Consider the following 18,223-nt stretch of genomic DNA (forward strand, 5'->3'; position numbering starts at 1 on the left):
TTTGGAAAATTTTGTGAAGATTCGTCAAACGGTGCCAAATACATAGGCAAGTCATAAAAACCAAAAATTCTATGAAAATATAGTCTTAACCATAATAACTAGTAGCAATCGCCACTGTGTTTTATATATATATATATATATATATATACATATATACTCCCTTGTACTGAAGATGTCTGTCGTAAAAAAACAAATCGCTTTCCTCAAATAATTGATTGCATACAGAGCATATCAGAATATTGGATTCTAGCCATTAGAAGGTTATATAAGAATACTAGATTCTAGCCATTAGAAGATCATAGCAAATTACTAGATTCTAGACATTAGAAGATCATATCCGAATACTAGATTCTGGATTCTAGACACTAGAAATGTATTACCACAAACAGTCTATTCCAAGATATGAGCTCCCAATGTTTGGTTACCTTAGGCCATCCTGGTTGGCATTCACAATTACGTCAGCCACTCAAGGGGCCCTAATTCATCAATTGGGCCCCCATTCAGCTAAAGGCGAATGATTATCTGTGAGATGTGGGAGAATCAGGGCCCCCATTTCACATTCTGCAGGGGGGCCCATTATTCTGTGTTTAGCCACTGGAATATACCTGGGTATTGGGAGTGGACGGGCCCATAGAAGCGCTGTTGGGTAGGGAGAAAGGACAATGTTGTTTAGGTCAATTTGATTAGTAGGTTGGGGCAGAAGACATCCTGGGGGCTAGGGCTCTGGTTAGGGACTGACCACGGTCCTCCTAACCTCTCACATCGCTAAATGTTACGCTGGCTAAAGCTTTTGTTTATTGTGTATTATTTACTTTGTCATGCTGCATTCTAAACCCCACAACTTGCTTGAGTAAGCCAGTGCTGCTTGAGTGTGCTACCAAGAAGAGGGTAAGTTTCCACAGGGAGATTCTTGATTATCCAATTAGGGCACAACTTTTTTAAAGAGAGGCACCCACTCAGGGTACTGCCTAATAATCATATTCTAATTTCTTGATATCCTCTTTTATTATAGCACTCTGGCTTCCTGCTATCCGTCTCTAGCACATGATTCCTTTTTCAATTCACATTACCCCAGTTTTACCACTTTTATCTTTGGTCCACAGATCTTGTTTTGGACTAACCCTTCCGCTCTATCGCTGCTTTTGAATTTCTAAACTTTGTTGTCTACACACTTTTACCCCTCTTGTTACTGTTGTTTATAATTTCAGGTTCTTTTTAATAAGTGCACTCCCCATCCACAGATACATTTGTCTCCCTTCTTACATATTCAGTATTTCATTTCTACTTTTTTGTTTATAAATATGCTCATTCTTCATCCACATTGATGGCATTTGGTTCTTTTTTCTTCTTCTATAATACCTTTTTCTGAAATGTGACTCTGTACGAGTAACAATTGTGTTTTTGAACATGATCCTACATTTCTGTGGTCTGATCAGGGGTAACTTCTCTTCTCTGTAAATGATTTGATAACAGCCCTAAACAAAATTAGTACATAAGTGAACCATTATTGAAGGTAATGAATTATATTCATATTTTGTTTCCAAGTTATTAACATATAGTTTTTCTTAGGCTATTCTCTGGTCACACACATTCCTGCTGGAGCAAGAGGTATCCAGATAGTGGAACGGAAAAAATCGGCAGATGTGTTGGGTAGGTGCATCCTTTATGACAATTACAAATGTTGATATTAGATGATTGATTTTTTAAAAGAAGAGAAAAGAATGAGAGTCTGAAGCCATTTCCCTGAAGTAAATAAATGGTGGTACACTTAAAACTCCTGAGTCCTCGTCATGAAGCGGACATTATAGGGCCAACAGTGGCGGGAGTAATGGAAGGGCAAAACACACAGCCAAAGTTGTCAGCTCTCGGCAGCTTGCTCCCTTCATACAATGTTGCAATGTTGTCTGGTACAATGCTTGAGTGTTCCTCCTAGTCCTTGTTACCCTTTTCTGCATCACTGCCCAATTTGGAGAGAGTGTAAGTATGTGTCAGCTGGCAACTAGAGTGGAGGGGTGGACAAATGGGTGGCGTGCGGGTGCATGCTTGTAAGGCACTCAGGGGTGGCTCCCCCTCAATGTCGGAGGAGCGTTTCCCCCGGCTAAGAGCCAATCAGCTGTAAAATAAAACTATATTTCATTTTCATTTTATTTTACAGATGCTGGCTCAGCCAGCAGCATGTGCGCAGTGGGACGGGGCTGGGTCACAGGAGGACGTAGAGGGGAGGGGGAGTGAAATCTGTGTACTAAGTGCGCGTGTGTTTAGCTGGCCATCTCAGGCCAGCCAAACACACGCGCACTTAGGTTTCTCCAACCCGGCTCCAGCAGAGCGTGGTTGGAGAAACTGCACAGGTTCCAGTGCGCTGTCTGAGCAGCAGACCAAGTCGCTCAGACCAATCTTGGCACTGCTGTCATGCTTAGTTTAGCATGAGAGCAGTCAGAATTGCTGGCGAGCCTGTGCTGGTGTCCCAGCCAGAAGAGAAGAGAAAAAAAGCGAGGCAGTGGTGTTTGAAACGGTAAGTAAAAAAAAAAAAAACTGCCCCACCCCACTTGAGATTTACGGCAGCCGCCGCTGAAGGCACCTATAAAATAAAATAAAGAAATACAAGAAATGGAATTGACTTTAATGCCCTGGTGTTTGAATACTTCCCACTGTGATCTGTAATTTCAGCGCTACGAAGATAAAGAAAGTTTGCAGCACTTTGCAAAACAGCTAAACACATTCATTAAAATAAGATTACATCCACCAAACCCTACATTTCTTCAAGAAACACATGCACATATTGATAGAATTTCCTGTGAAAAACTACAAGCTTCCGGAGAGGAAAAAACAGCGCCCAAATTTGCACAAGAAAATAAAAAGCTCACTTAAAAATAATGATAAAATCAGGACCAAACCAAGCGATTTCTGAAACCAGCGGGTTGTTTAAGAACACAAGTAGCCTAAAATACAATCAGGAGCCAACCAGGCTAAACCAGGAAAGAGGAGAGCTTTTCAGTGTAGCTCACAGTAAATGTAAAGTAGGAGCCAACCAGGTCATTTCATTGCACTGGAGACTCGTAACAAAAGCTACAGCTAGTCAAGAAGTCCTTGGGTTGTACCTGTGACACGCCGGAAGTCATGAGCTCATGGTGAAACAATGAGCATGGGCAGGTCCATGCTTACACTCTGTTTACGATCCCAGCAGGCTCTTAATGCAAGTGAACCCCCTGGATCCCATCATTGTTGCCCACAGTGGACACCACTGGGGCTCCCTCACTACCCTTACCGGGTGCGGGCTAGAGAGACAGAAGGGGAGAGGAGCCTTAGGAGAGGTGGGGGCACAGCTTTGGGAGTGGGGGCTAGGATGAGAGTGGAAGGAGAGCTCACAAAAAGATGGAGACAGAGGCTGCGAAGGCTCAGTGTGAGGGCAGCACAAGAGAGAGCCTGTCCAGATTCAAGGCCTCTCTGCTTCTCTTCCCATGGTAGGGGAAGTGACCCCTTCTTCCTGCGTAATAAGAGACGGAGGTCACTCAGAGATCCTCTGAGACAGTGCCTCCTTCTAGCAGCTAATCAAAGGCTAGAAAATGCCCTGGCATCGATTTGTTTACAGGCCCCTTGACAGGGTGAGAAAAACCTTTGTTGTGGGGGACTTTATCACTTCTCCCCACCGGAAGCTATGTGTAGCGAGACTTGAGATCAAGGGACTAGCATCCCCAAGCATCACCTACACACACCTCCCACTTCAATCACTTAACTTGTTCGCTGCAAACGTACTCGTCACTCCAGTGTTCTTAGCTCCTCCCTCAAAGATTCAGCGTGGACCCCACCCAACTCCCCTGACCAATCTTTGTGCTGGTCTTATGCTGTTAACCAGCATGAGAGAAGCACCAGAATTGGATGGAGTGGCCTTTCTCAGCGCTCTCAAGGGCACTGGAGGCTTGTGCTAGCTCTCAACACAGCTGTCTGAGACTGCTGAGTTAGAGAGGTTTAAAATATGCATGTCAGGCTAGCCGTCACACGATAGCTGGCCAAAGTGACATGTGCACTTTAAACTTAAGTGCACAGCCCACCACTGTTCTCTGTTGCTGCCACTCAGTAGCAATGGCCCTGCCCCAGGCCTGACAGTCAGTTCGGGATGGATTGATGAAAAATACAATAGTAATAAATTAACTTTATTACCATTTTATTTTTCATCATTGGGGGTTTTCTGGGGGCATTTCAGTTAGTGGGGTGGCAGTACTCTACCCTAATGGAGGACCCGCTCCTGGTGTGAGTCCCTGTAGGGGGTGCAGTGCATAGATGCACTACTGCAGGGAGCTTCCCTTGGAGTCCTATGTACCTTTTTCCATGTGGCAAAGTCCATATTTTGGCAATAGACATAAAAGGTAAACCATATTAACTACAAGTTGTCTATTGTCTGCCTTGGTTGGCTCGTTGAACTTAACAAGACTCAATGCACATGAACTTAGCCTTTTAAATACATGCTGGCTGAAACATTATGTACACTTTATGCCTCTAGAGCGGTCTGTCTATAATACTAAAATGTGACATTTACATAGCAAAAAGCAAATACTGATTTTTGCTTATATTCAACTTTTTATATTAAAACCCAAACTCCTCATCAAGTGTTTCTAATGATTATTGAATTCCAGAAAACAGCATTTCTTTCTCTAGAAGTTTTACCAAATGTTTTTGCTTCCCTTTAATTAAAAATGCTTGATGGACAAGAATGATAGAAGAATCACATGCACATTTAAAATCATGTTTAGAACAAAAATATCTGCGGGCTGATTGCGATGAAGGAAATGGCCTTGAATGCTTGAACTAATAATTAAAAAATTCAAGGTTTGAGAGTCTGCTTAGAAAGAACTTTGAACTGTATTAATTTGTCGTTTTACTCTTGTCTGAAGCGGTTGCAGATGAATCTGGCTACTTCTTTTTCAATGGAAATTACAAAGTTGACAGCCCGAAGAACTTCAACCTGGCGGGCACAGTCTTCAAGTACCGGAGGCCAATGGACGTGTACGAGACGGGCATTGAATACATCGTCGCCCAAGGACCTACAAACCAGGGACTCAACATAATGGTATGGTTTGTGCATGGAATTTCTTGTCTGATGAGACAATGAAGATTTTATTTTAAAATATTGTTTCCCTATGCGTAGCTAATTACTGAGTTCTGTTAGTGTTTTGGGGAAAGAAACATTCCATGCTTGTGAAATTACCAGTTTCCATGTCTGCAGCTTGATGATGAAGAAAGGTTTATTTTAAAATAAATTGGCCCCTTTGTCGAAGCTGTAAATACAGGGTAGGCTACTTGGAGCCAGGACTTCTTTGGAGATATTTCCTATGAATTATGTGTTTATGAATACCCAGTCTGCCATACTCAGCCAGTAACACTCTCTTTATCCAAGGATGATATTCATTGTATTGTTTATAGGAGTTAGTCCTATAAACAATGCAATGTATGCAATGAGTAGAGTTCAGAAGGGAGCATAGGCATTTCTTTAGATGTGTTGCCTGTAACACATACTATCCTGTCTTTATATTGTGTTACCTGTGACCCATAAAACTCTTTGTTGTAATGCATGATATCTAGGCCTTTAAGCATTGTGCCTTCAGATTGCCTGTGTGTGATTTTCCATTCCTTACATTTTGAGGTGAGACCAAAATGATTATCCATGCTCTGTGCCTTTAGGTGAGTAATATGTGACAGTCCACGCCCTGTATCTTGAACTGTGTTAGGTGTATCCTCCAGGGCCATGCGTCTTCAGGTATAGTACTAAGGCTATTTAATGCCATTTGCATCTTAGTATACTGGCTGTGACTTTTGATATTGTGTGTCTTGACGTTAATAAGATATCTTTTTATTTGCAGAATTGGCGCACCTTTTATCTTTCTGTGTACTGCACATGTCCCCCAATCCTTGTGTGTTTCGATATGTTATTTGTGGCTCTTCTTGTGCCTTATTTTTACGTATGCCACCTGTAAGACCCACATATAAAGTATTCTCTCAGCGTGCTACCTTTCACTCTTGATGCTCCCTTTCTTTAGGTGTCTGGTTCATAGCTCTCTGTGCTCTTTGTGGTGCTATGCACCGTGCATGGCACTGAGTATCGTGTGTCACTATGTATGCTGTCTCTGACCATAAATGCATTGCCTCTTATGATGTGCTACCTGTGACTATTAATTATGCGTGCAATTACTTGTTGTGATCCTTAAAGCTTTTGTCTGGTTCACCTGATGATCCTGATGATCCTTGATTGATGCTCCTTGCCCGGTGACCATTTTAAAAGATCACTTGTCCATTGGTTATCCACTCCAACAGTCATCAGTGTCTCGTTGAATTATGGTGTGGTGTAGGATGTGCTGAAAAAAGACACGATTACAGCTGAAATGGAAAAACTAGGAGCAAGCAAAATACTCCATCCTGCAAAATTGACAGAATTATGACCACTCCATGTTACTCTTTAAAACAGAGTTCTGGCCAAATTCCACCAATCGCTGCGTGGCAGAATGTTTCTACCATGATGCTCCAGAATATGGGGGTTATTACAACTTTGGAGGAGGTGTTAATCCGTCCCAAAAGTGACGGTAAAGTGACGGATTTACCACCAGCCGTATTACGAGTTCCATAGGATATAATGGACTCGTAATATGGCTGGTGGTATATCCGTCACTTTACCGTCACTTTTGGGACGGATTAACACCTCCTCCAAAGTTGTAATAACCCCCTATGTGTGCTGGCGAGCACATGAGAAATTTGTCATCCTCTACTGCAATTTTCTAATGCGGGCAGTCGCTGGCGTTCATGACTGGTCGTGGTCAGAGGGCTGCCGTTCGAGTGGATTTGCTGCAGCTCAAGTAGATTTTCTACTCAAACTGCAGGAAAATCAGCTCAAATGGCTGCAAGATCTTGCACAATGCATGGTGCAGTCCATGCTGATTTTCAGCACTGCTTGCCCTACTGGCACTAAATTGCAGCACAAGCTGCATAGCTTCTGTCCATTGGTGGAAGTCTGCAGAATCTCGCTAAGTTGTTCTAACGAAACTCTGAGGAGTGAAACTCTGCGAGTTCCACCCACTTCTACAAAAAACGTGGGCTCGATTCAAGTAACCTAAAACACTATGGGGCAGATTTAAGAGCCCCTAGCGCCTCCTTGTACCAAAATCGCCGTGCCAAATTTACAAAGTGGCGCAATGCGTGCATTGTGCCATTTTTTAACCCTTTGCGCTACATTATGGATGTGCCTGGCATAATGTATGCAAAGGGGGCGTTCCCCCGTTAGGGGGCCCAAAAAATGGAGCAAAGAAATCTATGATATATCTATACATATGTATATTGAATTTAAAAAACAAAGGTTACTGGGACGTTATAGTTAGGCTCGCATTTTAAATGTACCAAACTATTGAAAGCCACCTGTCATAGTTACAGTTGTCTAAAGTAACTATAACTTGTGCCTTAAGGTAACTTCAACTCACACCCCCTCCAGGCACAGTTATCTGATCAAGAATTTTACTGCAGATTTTTCAGTGGCATTATTAGCGATGTTGTGAAAGATGTCATGAGTGCTGTAATTTGTGGGGTAATTAGCAGTGCATGGCAAGGGCGGAAGTTATAGTTACCTTAGGGCATGAGTTATAGTTACTCGAGAATAGATAACTCTATAACAGGTGAATTTCTATGGTTTCGTACATTTAACATGTGTGTCTAACTATAACAGCCCTGTAACCTCTGTTTTTTTTAGAGAATTGTTATGTTTAAAAGAAATTCTATGTCCTAACTATTAGGTCCCTGTAACCTTTCAGTGAATGTCCATGTTTTTTTAGCGTAAAGTAATTTTCATTACTATACATTAATCAATCCAGCCGCTGCAGTGCACAGCCAGACCCTGTAGCCCACCCCCATAACCACCCAACCCCACGCTGCGCGCAGCTCTTTGGCTGTGAGTGGCAGGAGTTGGCCATGCCCTGTCTCTCTGGGTGTGAGAATAGGTGTGAGAGGGTGTATCTGGGAGTGAGAGTGGGTGCATTAGTGTATTGGTGGGTGTGTCAGTTTCTGTGTCGGTCTGTGAGTGGGTGGGTGAGGGTTTCAGTTGGTCAGTGAGTTGGTGCACGAGGGTCTGTGAGTGGGTTGGGTCTGTGAGTGAGTGTGTGAGGGTCTGATTGGAGTTGTGAGTGGGTGCACAAAGGTGTGAGTGAGTCTGTGGTGGGTGCATGAGTGTGAGTGGGTCTGTGAGTGGGCGCGCAAGGGTCTGAGTGGGTGTGTGAGTGAGTGAAAGAGTTTGAAAAAGAGAAATTGAGAGAGAGAGAGAGAGAGAGTGAGAGAGAGCGAGATAAAGACTTTTAGGCTTTGATGGATGATATACTTAGAATGAGATATTTCTTTACAAATTGAATCGAAAAGTGTATTTGTTAATTAAAAAGATAAATAACCTTTTATTATGAATTTACAACTTTTGTTGTTGAAAAAAAATTAAACTAGGGACTATCCACAGACACAGCTGGACTGGACCCCTCAACTTAACCATTATGCCACAGGTGACTTGTGCTGAAAAGTCAATGCATGGAGGGACCATTGCAATGACTATCTCTCTCTATCTCTCTTTCTCTCTCTCTCTCTCTCTCTCTCTCTTTCTCTCTCTTCCATCCAGTTATGGAATAGAAGAGAGACAGAGAAAGAGAGAGAGAGACAGGACCGCAGGGGGTCCCCCAAGGCCTCCATGGTCCTAGTCGGCTCCCCACATCCTGGGGGAGCCAGTATTCCTCCCACAAGCAGGGAGCTGGTTTAAGCAGCAGCTCCCTGCATGTGGAAGCAATGTTTTCGTCTGTCTTTCCCGCACGCATATTAACGTGCAGGGAAGACAGATGAAAACTCTGCTTTCTGCAAGGGAGAGCTGCTTGACAGCTCTCTCTTGCAGAAAGCCGACTTTGTTTGCTTTTGCTTGGTGGGAGGTGTCAGCTCCCACCAAGCAAAAGCAAACAGCTGTGCCCTGGGGTGGGCACCCCGGGACATAGCAAGAACTGGTTCTGGGCGGTGGTGGTCCCCAGGGCCATCAGTGACTCCTCGGGGGGGCCGAGTGGCCCCTCCAAATCTGCATTTAGCTCCAGAGAGGTGGTGGTCCCTGGGGCTGCGGGGGTCCAAAATGGACCACCTTTCTTTTTTTTCAAATTTGCCCCAAGGAGTGGTGGTCCCCAGGCTGCGGGTGAGGCTGTGTGTCCCCCCCACACTAAAATGAATGTGAGCCCCAGGAAGGTAGATGTCCCCAGAGCTGCAGGGGAGCCAGGTGCCCCCCTGCTTTTAATTTGATTAGAGCCAATGGGGAAGAGGAGGTCCCTGGGGCTGTGGGGGTCCTGGCGGCATACCACACATTTCATTTATAACAAGTGCCCCTGGAAGGTGGTGTTCACTGGGACTTTGCAGGGGCGAGCGGGCCACCCGCATTTTCAATACAATTAGCCCCAGGGTGGTGGCGGTCCACAGGTCTGTGGGGGGACCAGAGGGCCCCCAGCATTTAAAATATGAATGCCCCTGGACCTGGTCCACTCGGGGGTTTCATAGAAACCAGCGCAGAAGCCTGTGCTTGTTTTTTTCTCCAGCCACTCCTTCACAACTCTGCCTGAAAACTTTTTTAAAAAACGTTTTTTTGCTCTGGGGTGGTCCCTTGCCCCTTTTCTTATTTTTTCGCTTTTGAAACCAAGCCCCAACATGGCTGCCAAAACTTCCTTGTTGAAGTGTTAACAGTCAATCAGATCTCAGCATGAGATCGGAAGGTTTCACAGAGCCTTAACGTCCCTATAGATAAAAAGTAGCACTTCCTTTAATCTCTCAAAACCTACTGAACAGATTTACACCAAATAACAAAAAGGGTGCTTTCTGGACCAAGAGCTACCTTTCTACCAAATTTGGTGTAATTCTGTCCAGTGGTATTCACCACACAAGTAGAGTTAGGCATAGAAAATCTCTACTTTTGATATTTCGGCCTGTATATTCTGGTCATGATAATTTGTACCATTGACATTCCTATCTTGGCATTCCGGGTGCACACCCTCCTGCCGTACACTAAACCTGTGGCCTATCCATTTCATCTGCTTCGAAAGCTGGTATCAATAATCAAGAAACTGGGTGTCATGTTTGATCAAGAACTGTCATTTCTTCAAATACAGAAAGTCTGCTCAATAGGATTCACCAAACTAAAAATAGTGAAGCAAGTGCAGCACATGGAATAGCAAAGCCACCAGTGAGCATTAGAAAACAGTTTTTTGGCTAAAAGGTGGGGAGCCCTCAGCGGTCATTTCCAAGAATGTGCCTGTTCACTTAGATAAAGCTATTTTTAAACATTCTTTGCAAGGACGGCCTCTTAGGTTCAAAATGGAAAGTATCATTTACATAGAGCAAATTCATTGTTTATACCTTACAGGATGATAATAATAATTGAATAGTCAATCGATCTTGGTAGCAGCACTCATATCTCTCTACTGGCTTGGCAAATTTGCTGCAATGGTGGATAGAGAATCTACTGCAGCAAATTTCATATCAGGCATTATGCTATTGCTACTTCTGGTTTTCTTTCCTAGAGACTCCTTCAAAACCCACTGTCTTTAAATGTGTTGTCTGTGGGCCTTAAGGACCCATGTCATTCAAGTGCTATCCTAATGATATCCTGTCTATGGGATGTGCTATATGTTGCTATACAGTCAGTGAATTACTATGTGATTTGTGACAGTAGTTATCAAAGTTGTATGTTTTTAGAAGTTTTGTATGTCCTGTAATGTCATGTGTCTAAAGGCATGTTGTAAATGATTGGACTGTGATGTATTACCCATAATATCTTATTTCTCAAAGCGATGCCTTTGGTAGTCAATGTCTCCATTTCTAAGGTAATACATGCAAGATCTTTAAACATTTCATTTTAGGTGTGGAATCAGAACGGGAGGAACCCTTCTATCACCTTTGAGTACACACTTCTAAGGAGGACACACTCTAAGCTTGTACAGCCTGTCTATTACACATTCCCTGACTCTGACAGCGAGGAGAGCAGAGAGTTTGGAGGGAGAATGCTGGAGCCTGCTTTTCCCAACACCAGCTTTCACAGAAAGCTTTCCAAAGGTCAGGTGGATCTGCAGAATCAGATGTTTGAAGGACAGGAGGGAAAGGGAGATCTTAAGCTGAAACATGGTCCAGAAACCAATGAGGTGTATGAGGGGCCTGATGGACTTGACTGTGAAAGACCAAAGAGCAAACCTTTTGAAGGTAACCCAAGATACATTGTATATGAATCCTACCTGTGTTTTAACAGCGTTTTAAGCTTCTCTCTTTATTATCTTCAATGTGGATTAATCTAATGTTCATGTCCCTTTCCTCACTTTGTTGATAATTAGTTGCATAAAATATGTAATTAAAAAGGAATTTTCGATAATGAGACATGCTACAGACAGTAGTTTCAGTACACCTGAAACAAGGGAAGTCTGAGTAGAAAATCTATACAACAAACTTGTATCTGCCTTTATTTCTTACACTACAAAGGTATTTTTTATTGAGCTTTATAGACCAACATTTAGCACCTTAGAGACACTGCAGTGAGCTAGGACAATTAGCCTAGATTTGAAAGGAGTGCAAAGGAACCAGGCCCGGCCCGTCCTATAGGGCGGAGGGGCGACCCCCCCCCCCCTTTTGCCCTTCATGAAGAGTGCCTGCCAGGCTGAACAAAGGTCAGCCTGACAGACACTTTTCATTTTCAGCTCAGACAGCCAGGATTGAGACATGCGCGTTTTGCGCAGACTCCTGGCTGCCTGAGCTAAACTTTGCTGGTCTGAGGAGGTCACAGCCCCTATGGGCATGGCCTCCTGGGCTCAGCAAAGGTGCCTCGAGGCCCTCCCCTGGGTGACGAGGAAAGCGTCACCCATTGACACTCGCCCTGGGCGCTTCAGGTTTAAGCCCTGAAGTGCCCAGGGCGAGTGAAAATCAGTGACACTTCGTCACAGAGTGGGGTGGGGTCAGTAGTCTCACTGACCCCATCCCACTCTGTGACTAGGCTGGGACTGCTGCCTTCCCTCATTAGCCAATGAGGGAAGGCAGCAGTCCCAACCCTCCTGGGACATCGAGTGTGTGTGTGTGTGATGTTTTAAAATGAATGTTTGGTGCGTGCGTGCATGTTTGAATGGTATGAGTGTTGTTAATGGATGTGCGTGCGTGTGTGTGGGAAATAATGAGTGTGTGTGAACTTTCAAAATGAATGTTTGGTGCGAGCGTGTATGTTTGAATGTTATGAGTGTTAATGGATGTGCGTGAGTGTGTGAAAGAATGAGTGTTTGTGATGTTTTAAAATGAACGTTTGGTGCGTGCGTGCATGTTTGAATGGTATGAGTGTTGTTAATGGATGTGCATGAGTGCGTGTGTGTGGGAAAGAATTTGTGTATGTGAACTTTTAAAATGAATGTTTGGTGCGTGCGTGCATGTTTGAATGTTATGAGTGTTGTTAATGGATGTGCGTGCGTGCGTGTCTGTGTGTGAAAGAATGAGTTTGTGTGTGCATCCCCCCCCCCTCCTAAAGCTGCCGGCCGCCACTGAAAGGAACAAAAGTTGTTAGAATCTAACTGGGCACATGATGTACAGCCTCTCTACTGTATTATTTTCTCTCTGCAACTGTTGTTTTATTTTGTGGCTGCGTTTGTGCTGTCTATCAGATACATTAAAGTGCATTTTAGGGGACGGGTATCATGTTACTTACTCATCTTTTGTGCTTGAAAGAGTTTGGTCCATGTGTCAATTGTTTGATGTGTGTGATGACCACGGATTAACTAAATTCAAGAATGGATTTGAGTGAAGGTGAGGGAGAAATAAAGGTACTCATGATTTTCTGCTCTCGATCTAAGGTCTTTCCAGAGTCCGTAGTCCTTAAGGATACATGATCTGTCACTGCTTCTGCCTTTTGGAGGACTGTTGGTGATTCAGATGCAGAGATGGTGATTATAGAGTCCTTGCTTGCATGTAGTAGGGAGCCAGTACTCATAATGACTCGTTACTTGTTTCAATTGGCTGTGTGAAGGGTGAAAAGGGCTTTGAAACCGATCCTTTACATTGTATTATAGGGGTGGTATCTCCACTGAGCCTGCGCTCCTATGAAATTTTGATGATTTAACCTAAAAAACATATTACAGAAATTGATTTATTTAGTGATACAATCACATTTCTAAACAAACTGATTTATTAAAGTCTGGACTATCTGTAGGTCACCTTTCTGAAACCTTTCTTTGCCATTGGTGTCTATTGTGGTATCCACTGTAGGCCAGTGACACTGCCAGGGTCACATTTTCGGGCACCGGAGTCCGCATTCCTTGCATGAGGCCAGACATCTGTCATTCACAAGCATAGATCTCGCCCTTTCCTATTCGTCCAAACATTGACTGATTTATGAGCAATGAATGTTAAAAATGTTACAATAATGCATGTCAGCGATTTAGTTCCTCTTTTATTTCACACGTTTGACTTATTCTTGCATTTCCCAAGTGTGTTAGCTATTTCATCATGTTGTCCTTCCGTATTTTTTCATGCATCTTTTTACTCTTATATAGTGCATACTTTCAGTTCTGTCAGGTGTTTATGAGGGGCTTTAATTGAGTGCTCTGATGCTGAGGCTCAATAGGTGTGCTTACATGTGAGTGAGTGCAGTGTATGTTTGGGGGTGGTGAAGTAAAGGAGATGCTAGGAAGTGCATTCGGGGGAGACTTAAAAGAGGGGTCTTTAGAGGAAAGATGTGAGATTAAAGATGTGCAGATGGACGAGATGTGCAGAGAAAAAGGGCACATGTATCTAACATAAAGTAAGCATAACTGAAGGCCATTACTCCTTCCACAGGCCTCGATCATATTTAATTCCCAATTTCACAGTTGAAACATTTCCAGAATCGCAAAATTAGGTATGTACATTGCAAAATGCTTTTTTCTTGTCGCCAACGGCCTGATTCTGCGAATCCGGCCATTTGCAATGAGGAAAAAGCTTTGTATATGTGTCCCTTAAGTCCTTTGCTTTAGAACACTCCACTTACCAATCTTTTTTCAATGTTTTTCCTGGGAGGAGAACCCCCCCAAACCCACCGTTTGACCATTCAGCTTGCTCGCATTAACTCACTACATAAAAATCATATCCAACTTTTACGCCCCTTCCCTTTGAAATTTCACCACTGTCACTGCTGTAGGTACCAGCGAAATGTTTTCAAGGTTGGTTTGAGGTGCTCTTGCTTTGAAGATTTAGGCTCAGTTTGGCAGCCTAACATTGTAGCCTTTGCGATTTACCTGTGAGTTCTTGAGAGCTCTCTGAAAACTATTTATAGTAGTTCAACCACACCATCACTAATGTAAATATTAATATAAAAAATGGACAGTTTGTGAAAAGATTTTCCTGAAAATTAACTGTTGTGGATTGTATAGAAAATTATGTATTAATTGACAGTCAGTCCACCTATCATCAATCAATCAACATTTTTAAAGCGAACTACTCACCCATAGGGCCTCAAGGAGCTGTGGGGTAGGTCCTCAAGATTCAATCTAAGAGCCAGGTCTTAAGGTCCTTCCTGAATTCAGGTAACGATGGAAACTGCCTGAGGTGGAGAGACAAGGTGTTCCAACATTTTGCTGCAAGGTAGGGGAAAATCTTCCTCCAGTGAGGACTTCCTTATGCAGGGTTATGGTGGCGAGTGCCCGCTGGGAGGAGCGGAGAGGTCTGGCAGGGGAGCAAAAGGTGATGCAGTGAATGAGGTAGCTGGGTCTAAGGTTGTGGAGGGACCTGTAATCGTGGGCGAGGAGCTTGAAGTTGATCCTTTTCTCAATGGGGAGCCAGTGGAGATCTCTCAGGTGTCGTTTGATGTGTTCTCAGCGGGGGATGTTCAGGATGATTCTGGCAGAGGCGTTCTGGATTTGTTGTAGTTTGCTCAGGTTCTCCTTGGTGGTTCCAGCCTATAGGGCGTTGTTGTAGTCAAGTCTGTTTGTGATCAGGGAGTGTATCAGGGTCTTGCGGCAGTCACTCCTATGTATTCTATCCATGCAGGTGAACAGGTGAAATGCAGTGTTTTTTTCACTATAGTCATTTTTGGCTTCAGTGAATCAGCAATGCAGGCAGAGGTGGTGCAAAGATTTGTGACACCCTGTGCACATTTACATTTTTCATCACCTGAATTTCTAGGATTTGCTACCCTTTGCTGATGAGCTAGGTCGGAGAACAATGACACAGACACCGACATTCAGGGGAAAAATCGAAGAAAATAGTCAAAATAAAGCAGAGAGGGCTGGGAGTGCAGTAGAGGAAGTGGGGTGGGAAATAACAACACAGTGAAAGGAGGGCAAAAATGTAACATAAAACAAGCACTCAGGGAGAGATGGAAACCACATGTATTCCAATGGAATTTTGAAAAAAAAGAAGCAATATTTCCTTGCTTATAAGCAGTGGAAACATACAAATCAACCAACTGTGTTGAAGAAACACATGAAGAGGAAGGAAATCCAATGAATAAGTCCCAAGGAAATGGTATTAACAAGAAAGCAAACCAATGATAGGCAACATACAGACATTACTCGCTCTACATACTGACATTGAATATAATAGATGGTTTGACAACAGACAGGTAACGTTGTCTATAAACGAGACTTAAATAAAGCCTCCTTTGATAGCCGAAGAAAAAATATGACAGAGCTAAAAAAAGAAAGATTGGGATAAGAATATAGAAGTGAATAGGACACCATAATGTAATCAGCTGGCATTGATCAAAGAGCATGTATCTAATGTAACAGATCCTCTTTGCAAGAATTCATGACACGTCTATATGGAGGTTAAGCAAATCAACGGTATGTCAAAGAAATACAAAATAAAATATATTTGGTAAACCAAAAGTCAAAATCTCCTAATGGTCTCTGGTGTGTGCTGGAGCTCACACCTTTCCTCACAGTGGCTTGTCTGTACATCCTGCAGGTTTTTCGTGAGCACTAGATATGTTCAGTTACCCGGAGTGAGAGACAGGAGTGATGATTGGGCAGTGTGAGAGCTTAGGTTGTTGGTTGGTTGACTGGAGTGTGAAGGCTGGTCAAGCAGCAACCACAAATCTTGTCAGGATAAGTCACAAGCAGACCCCAAATGAATCTGTGCTCACCCCCTTGTAGCTTGCCCCAGAGCTGTAAGGCTTAACTTGAAGGCAATGTGTAAAGTATTTGTGCAACACTCGAAACAGTAAAACAGTGAAAACACCACACAAAAATTATCCACACACCAGGTTAGAAAAATAGAGCTTGATTTAATGAATAAAAAAAGACCAAAACTATAAAAATCTAATCAGTAGAACTAAGAATTATGATTTTTTTCAAGAATAAACTGTAGAATAGTGTCTAAAAGCATCACGTGTCAACCGGGGATATCTGGTTCTGCTGGACTGGTACAAAGTCACAAGTTCACACCAACCATGATGGAGCCAGGGCTGACTACAGGGACCCAGTTAGGCGCGCTAGACAAAGAACCTTAAATCCTGGTTGGGAGCGTTGCGTGGAGCTTTGTCGAAGGTGCACCGCGCAGCCAAAGCAGTTTGAGATGAGGCAAAGCTACGGTGCAAGGTCCTCTGGCATTGTTGTAGAGCATTATATCAAAGGGACTTGCTATGCAAGGTCTTATGTCAGAGATATGGCACGCAGCTGGTGATGCATCAGTTTCAGGGAGCTGCAAGGCTCCGATGAAGAGTCCGGCAGAGTTGTTGAGGCCTGCCATTGATGAGGGATGTGAGGATATGGGCTGTGGACGTGCCAGTCCTTTGGAGTGATGTATCACTTCTGAAGACTGCAGAGCTGATGCAGGTCTTCGCATCAGGCCCAATCCATGCAGCAGCGACAGTGCACCAGTTCTGCTCAGTGATGCACCGATCCCTAGAGAAAATGCTTCTGTTCTGCTCTGGGATGCGCCGCTCAGCAGAGGCAATGCGTCAGTTCCACTGCAAGCACCTTAGGCCCACTTCCAAGGGTGCAGGACTGAGGTAGCACCTCTTGGCAGTCTAGACTCACAGATGGCAGAGCCCTGGTGCAGATGCGATGTTGTAGGAAGCCTGTTATGTCCTTGAGGCTTCAGATCAGGAGGCCAGCCACTTAGCCCTTGGAGTCACTCTGGATTCTCAATTCAGGAGATGCAGGTTCAGTCCTTCTCACCCAGGCAGGAAGGCAGCAGGCAGCAGGTCAGCACAGCAGGGCAGCAGTTCCTTCAGGGCAGCTCCTCCCTCACACCCTGGCAGTGATGGCCCACTCCTAAGCTCCCATTATTTGTGGCTTTCTAGGAGGAATATGCAAAGTCCAACTGCCAGCCCTGTGATCAGATAGGGACTGCAGGCACCGAATGGACAATACATGAAAATGCCAACTTTCTAAAAGTGCCATTTTCAGGATTGTTACTTAAAATCTGCTTCACCATAAGTTAGGATTTTCAATTAGGGTTCAAGAGACATCAGACTTGGTGGGAGTTTCTCTTTCTCTTTGGAAATAACACTTATACAATGTAATAAGGCAACTCCATTATTATCCTGTGGGAAAGATAGGCCTTGCTGTAGTGAAAAATGAATGAAAGAGTTTTTCATTACCAGGACATGTAACACCTAAAAAGTACATATCCAACTTTTTGAACACACTGTACCCTGCCTTGGGACCATCTAGGGCCTGCCTTACATGTGAATAATATGTATTAAAAAGGAAGGTTTGGGCCTGGCAAAAGGTTTACTTTTCTAATTTGACATGGCCAGCAATGGCAGACCTGAGACATGTTTAGAGGGCTACTTGAGAGGGAGGCACAATCAGTGCTGCAGGTCCATTAGTAGAATTTAAGTTACTGGCCAGGTGGCACATGTAGGTCACTCTGCTAGAGACTTAAAAGTTAAGTAAATATGGCAATTGGGGATAAGCCAACATTATCATGTTTTAGGGAAAGAGCACAAGCTCTTTATCACTGGAGGAGTGATAAAGTGCTCAGTACCCTAAGGCCAGCAAAAACGAAGTGAGCAAAATAAATAGGGGAAAGCTAAGCCATGGATGCCAGATCTAACGTGTTCCTGAAGCATTACTATGCATCAGAGACCTCTGTATGTGTGTCTATCAAGAAGTGGATCCAAGAGTTAGTTGTCCCTGAAAATCATCCTTGTGAGATGGAGAGATGCAAAACCCTTGGTAGCAATGTTCATCCCACCACTCAAAGAGATACAGAGAACACTATCGACCTGACACATCAA

At 43.6% G+C, this 18,223-nt stretch overlaps 1 protein-coding gene across 1 annotated transcript in view; it reads left to right on the forward strand.

Annotated features, from left to right (window-relative positions):
* The window catches only part of ADAMTSL2 (ADAMTS like 2), a 181,415-nt gene that overhangs the window by 68,465 nt on the left and 94,727 nt on the right, over positions 1–18,223 (forward strand). Inside the window, exons 8-10 of the mRNA XM_069241556.1 lie at positions 1,570–1,650; positions 4,890–5,065; positions 10,896–11,232. Of these exons, the coding sequence (XP_069097657.1) occupies positions 1,570–1,650; positions 4,890–5,065; positions 10,896–11,232 (594 nt within the window). The remainder of the gene's footprint in view (positions 1–1,569; positions 1,651–4,889; positions 5,066–10,895; positions 11,233–18,223) is intronic.

Source organism: Pleurodeles waltl, chromosome 6 (assembly GCF_031143425.1).
Source record: "Pleurodeles waltl isolate 20211129_DDA chromosome 6, aPleWal1.hap1.20221129, whole genome shotgun sequence".
Classification (NCBI taxonomy): Eukaryota; Metazoa; Chordata; class Amphibia; order Caudata; family Salamandridae; genus Pleurodeles; species Pleurodeles waltl.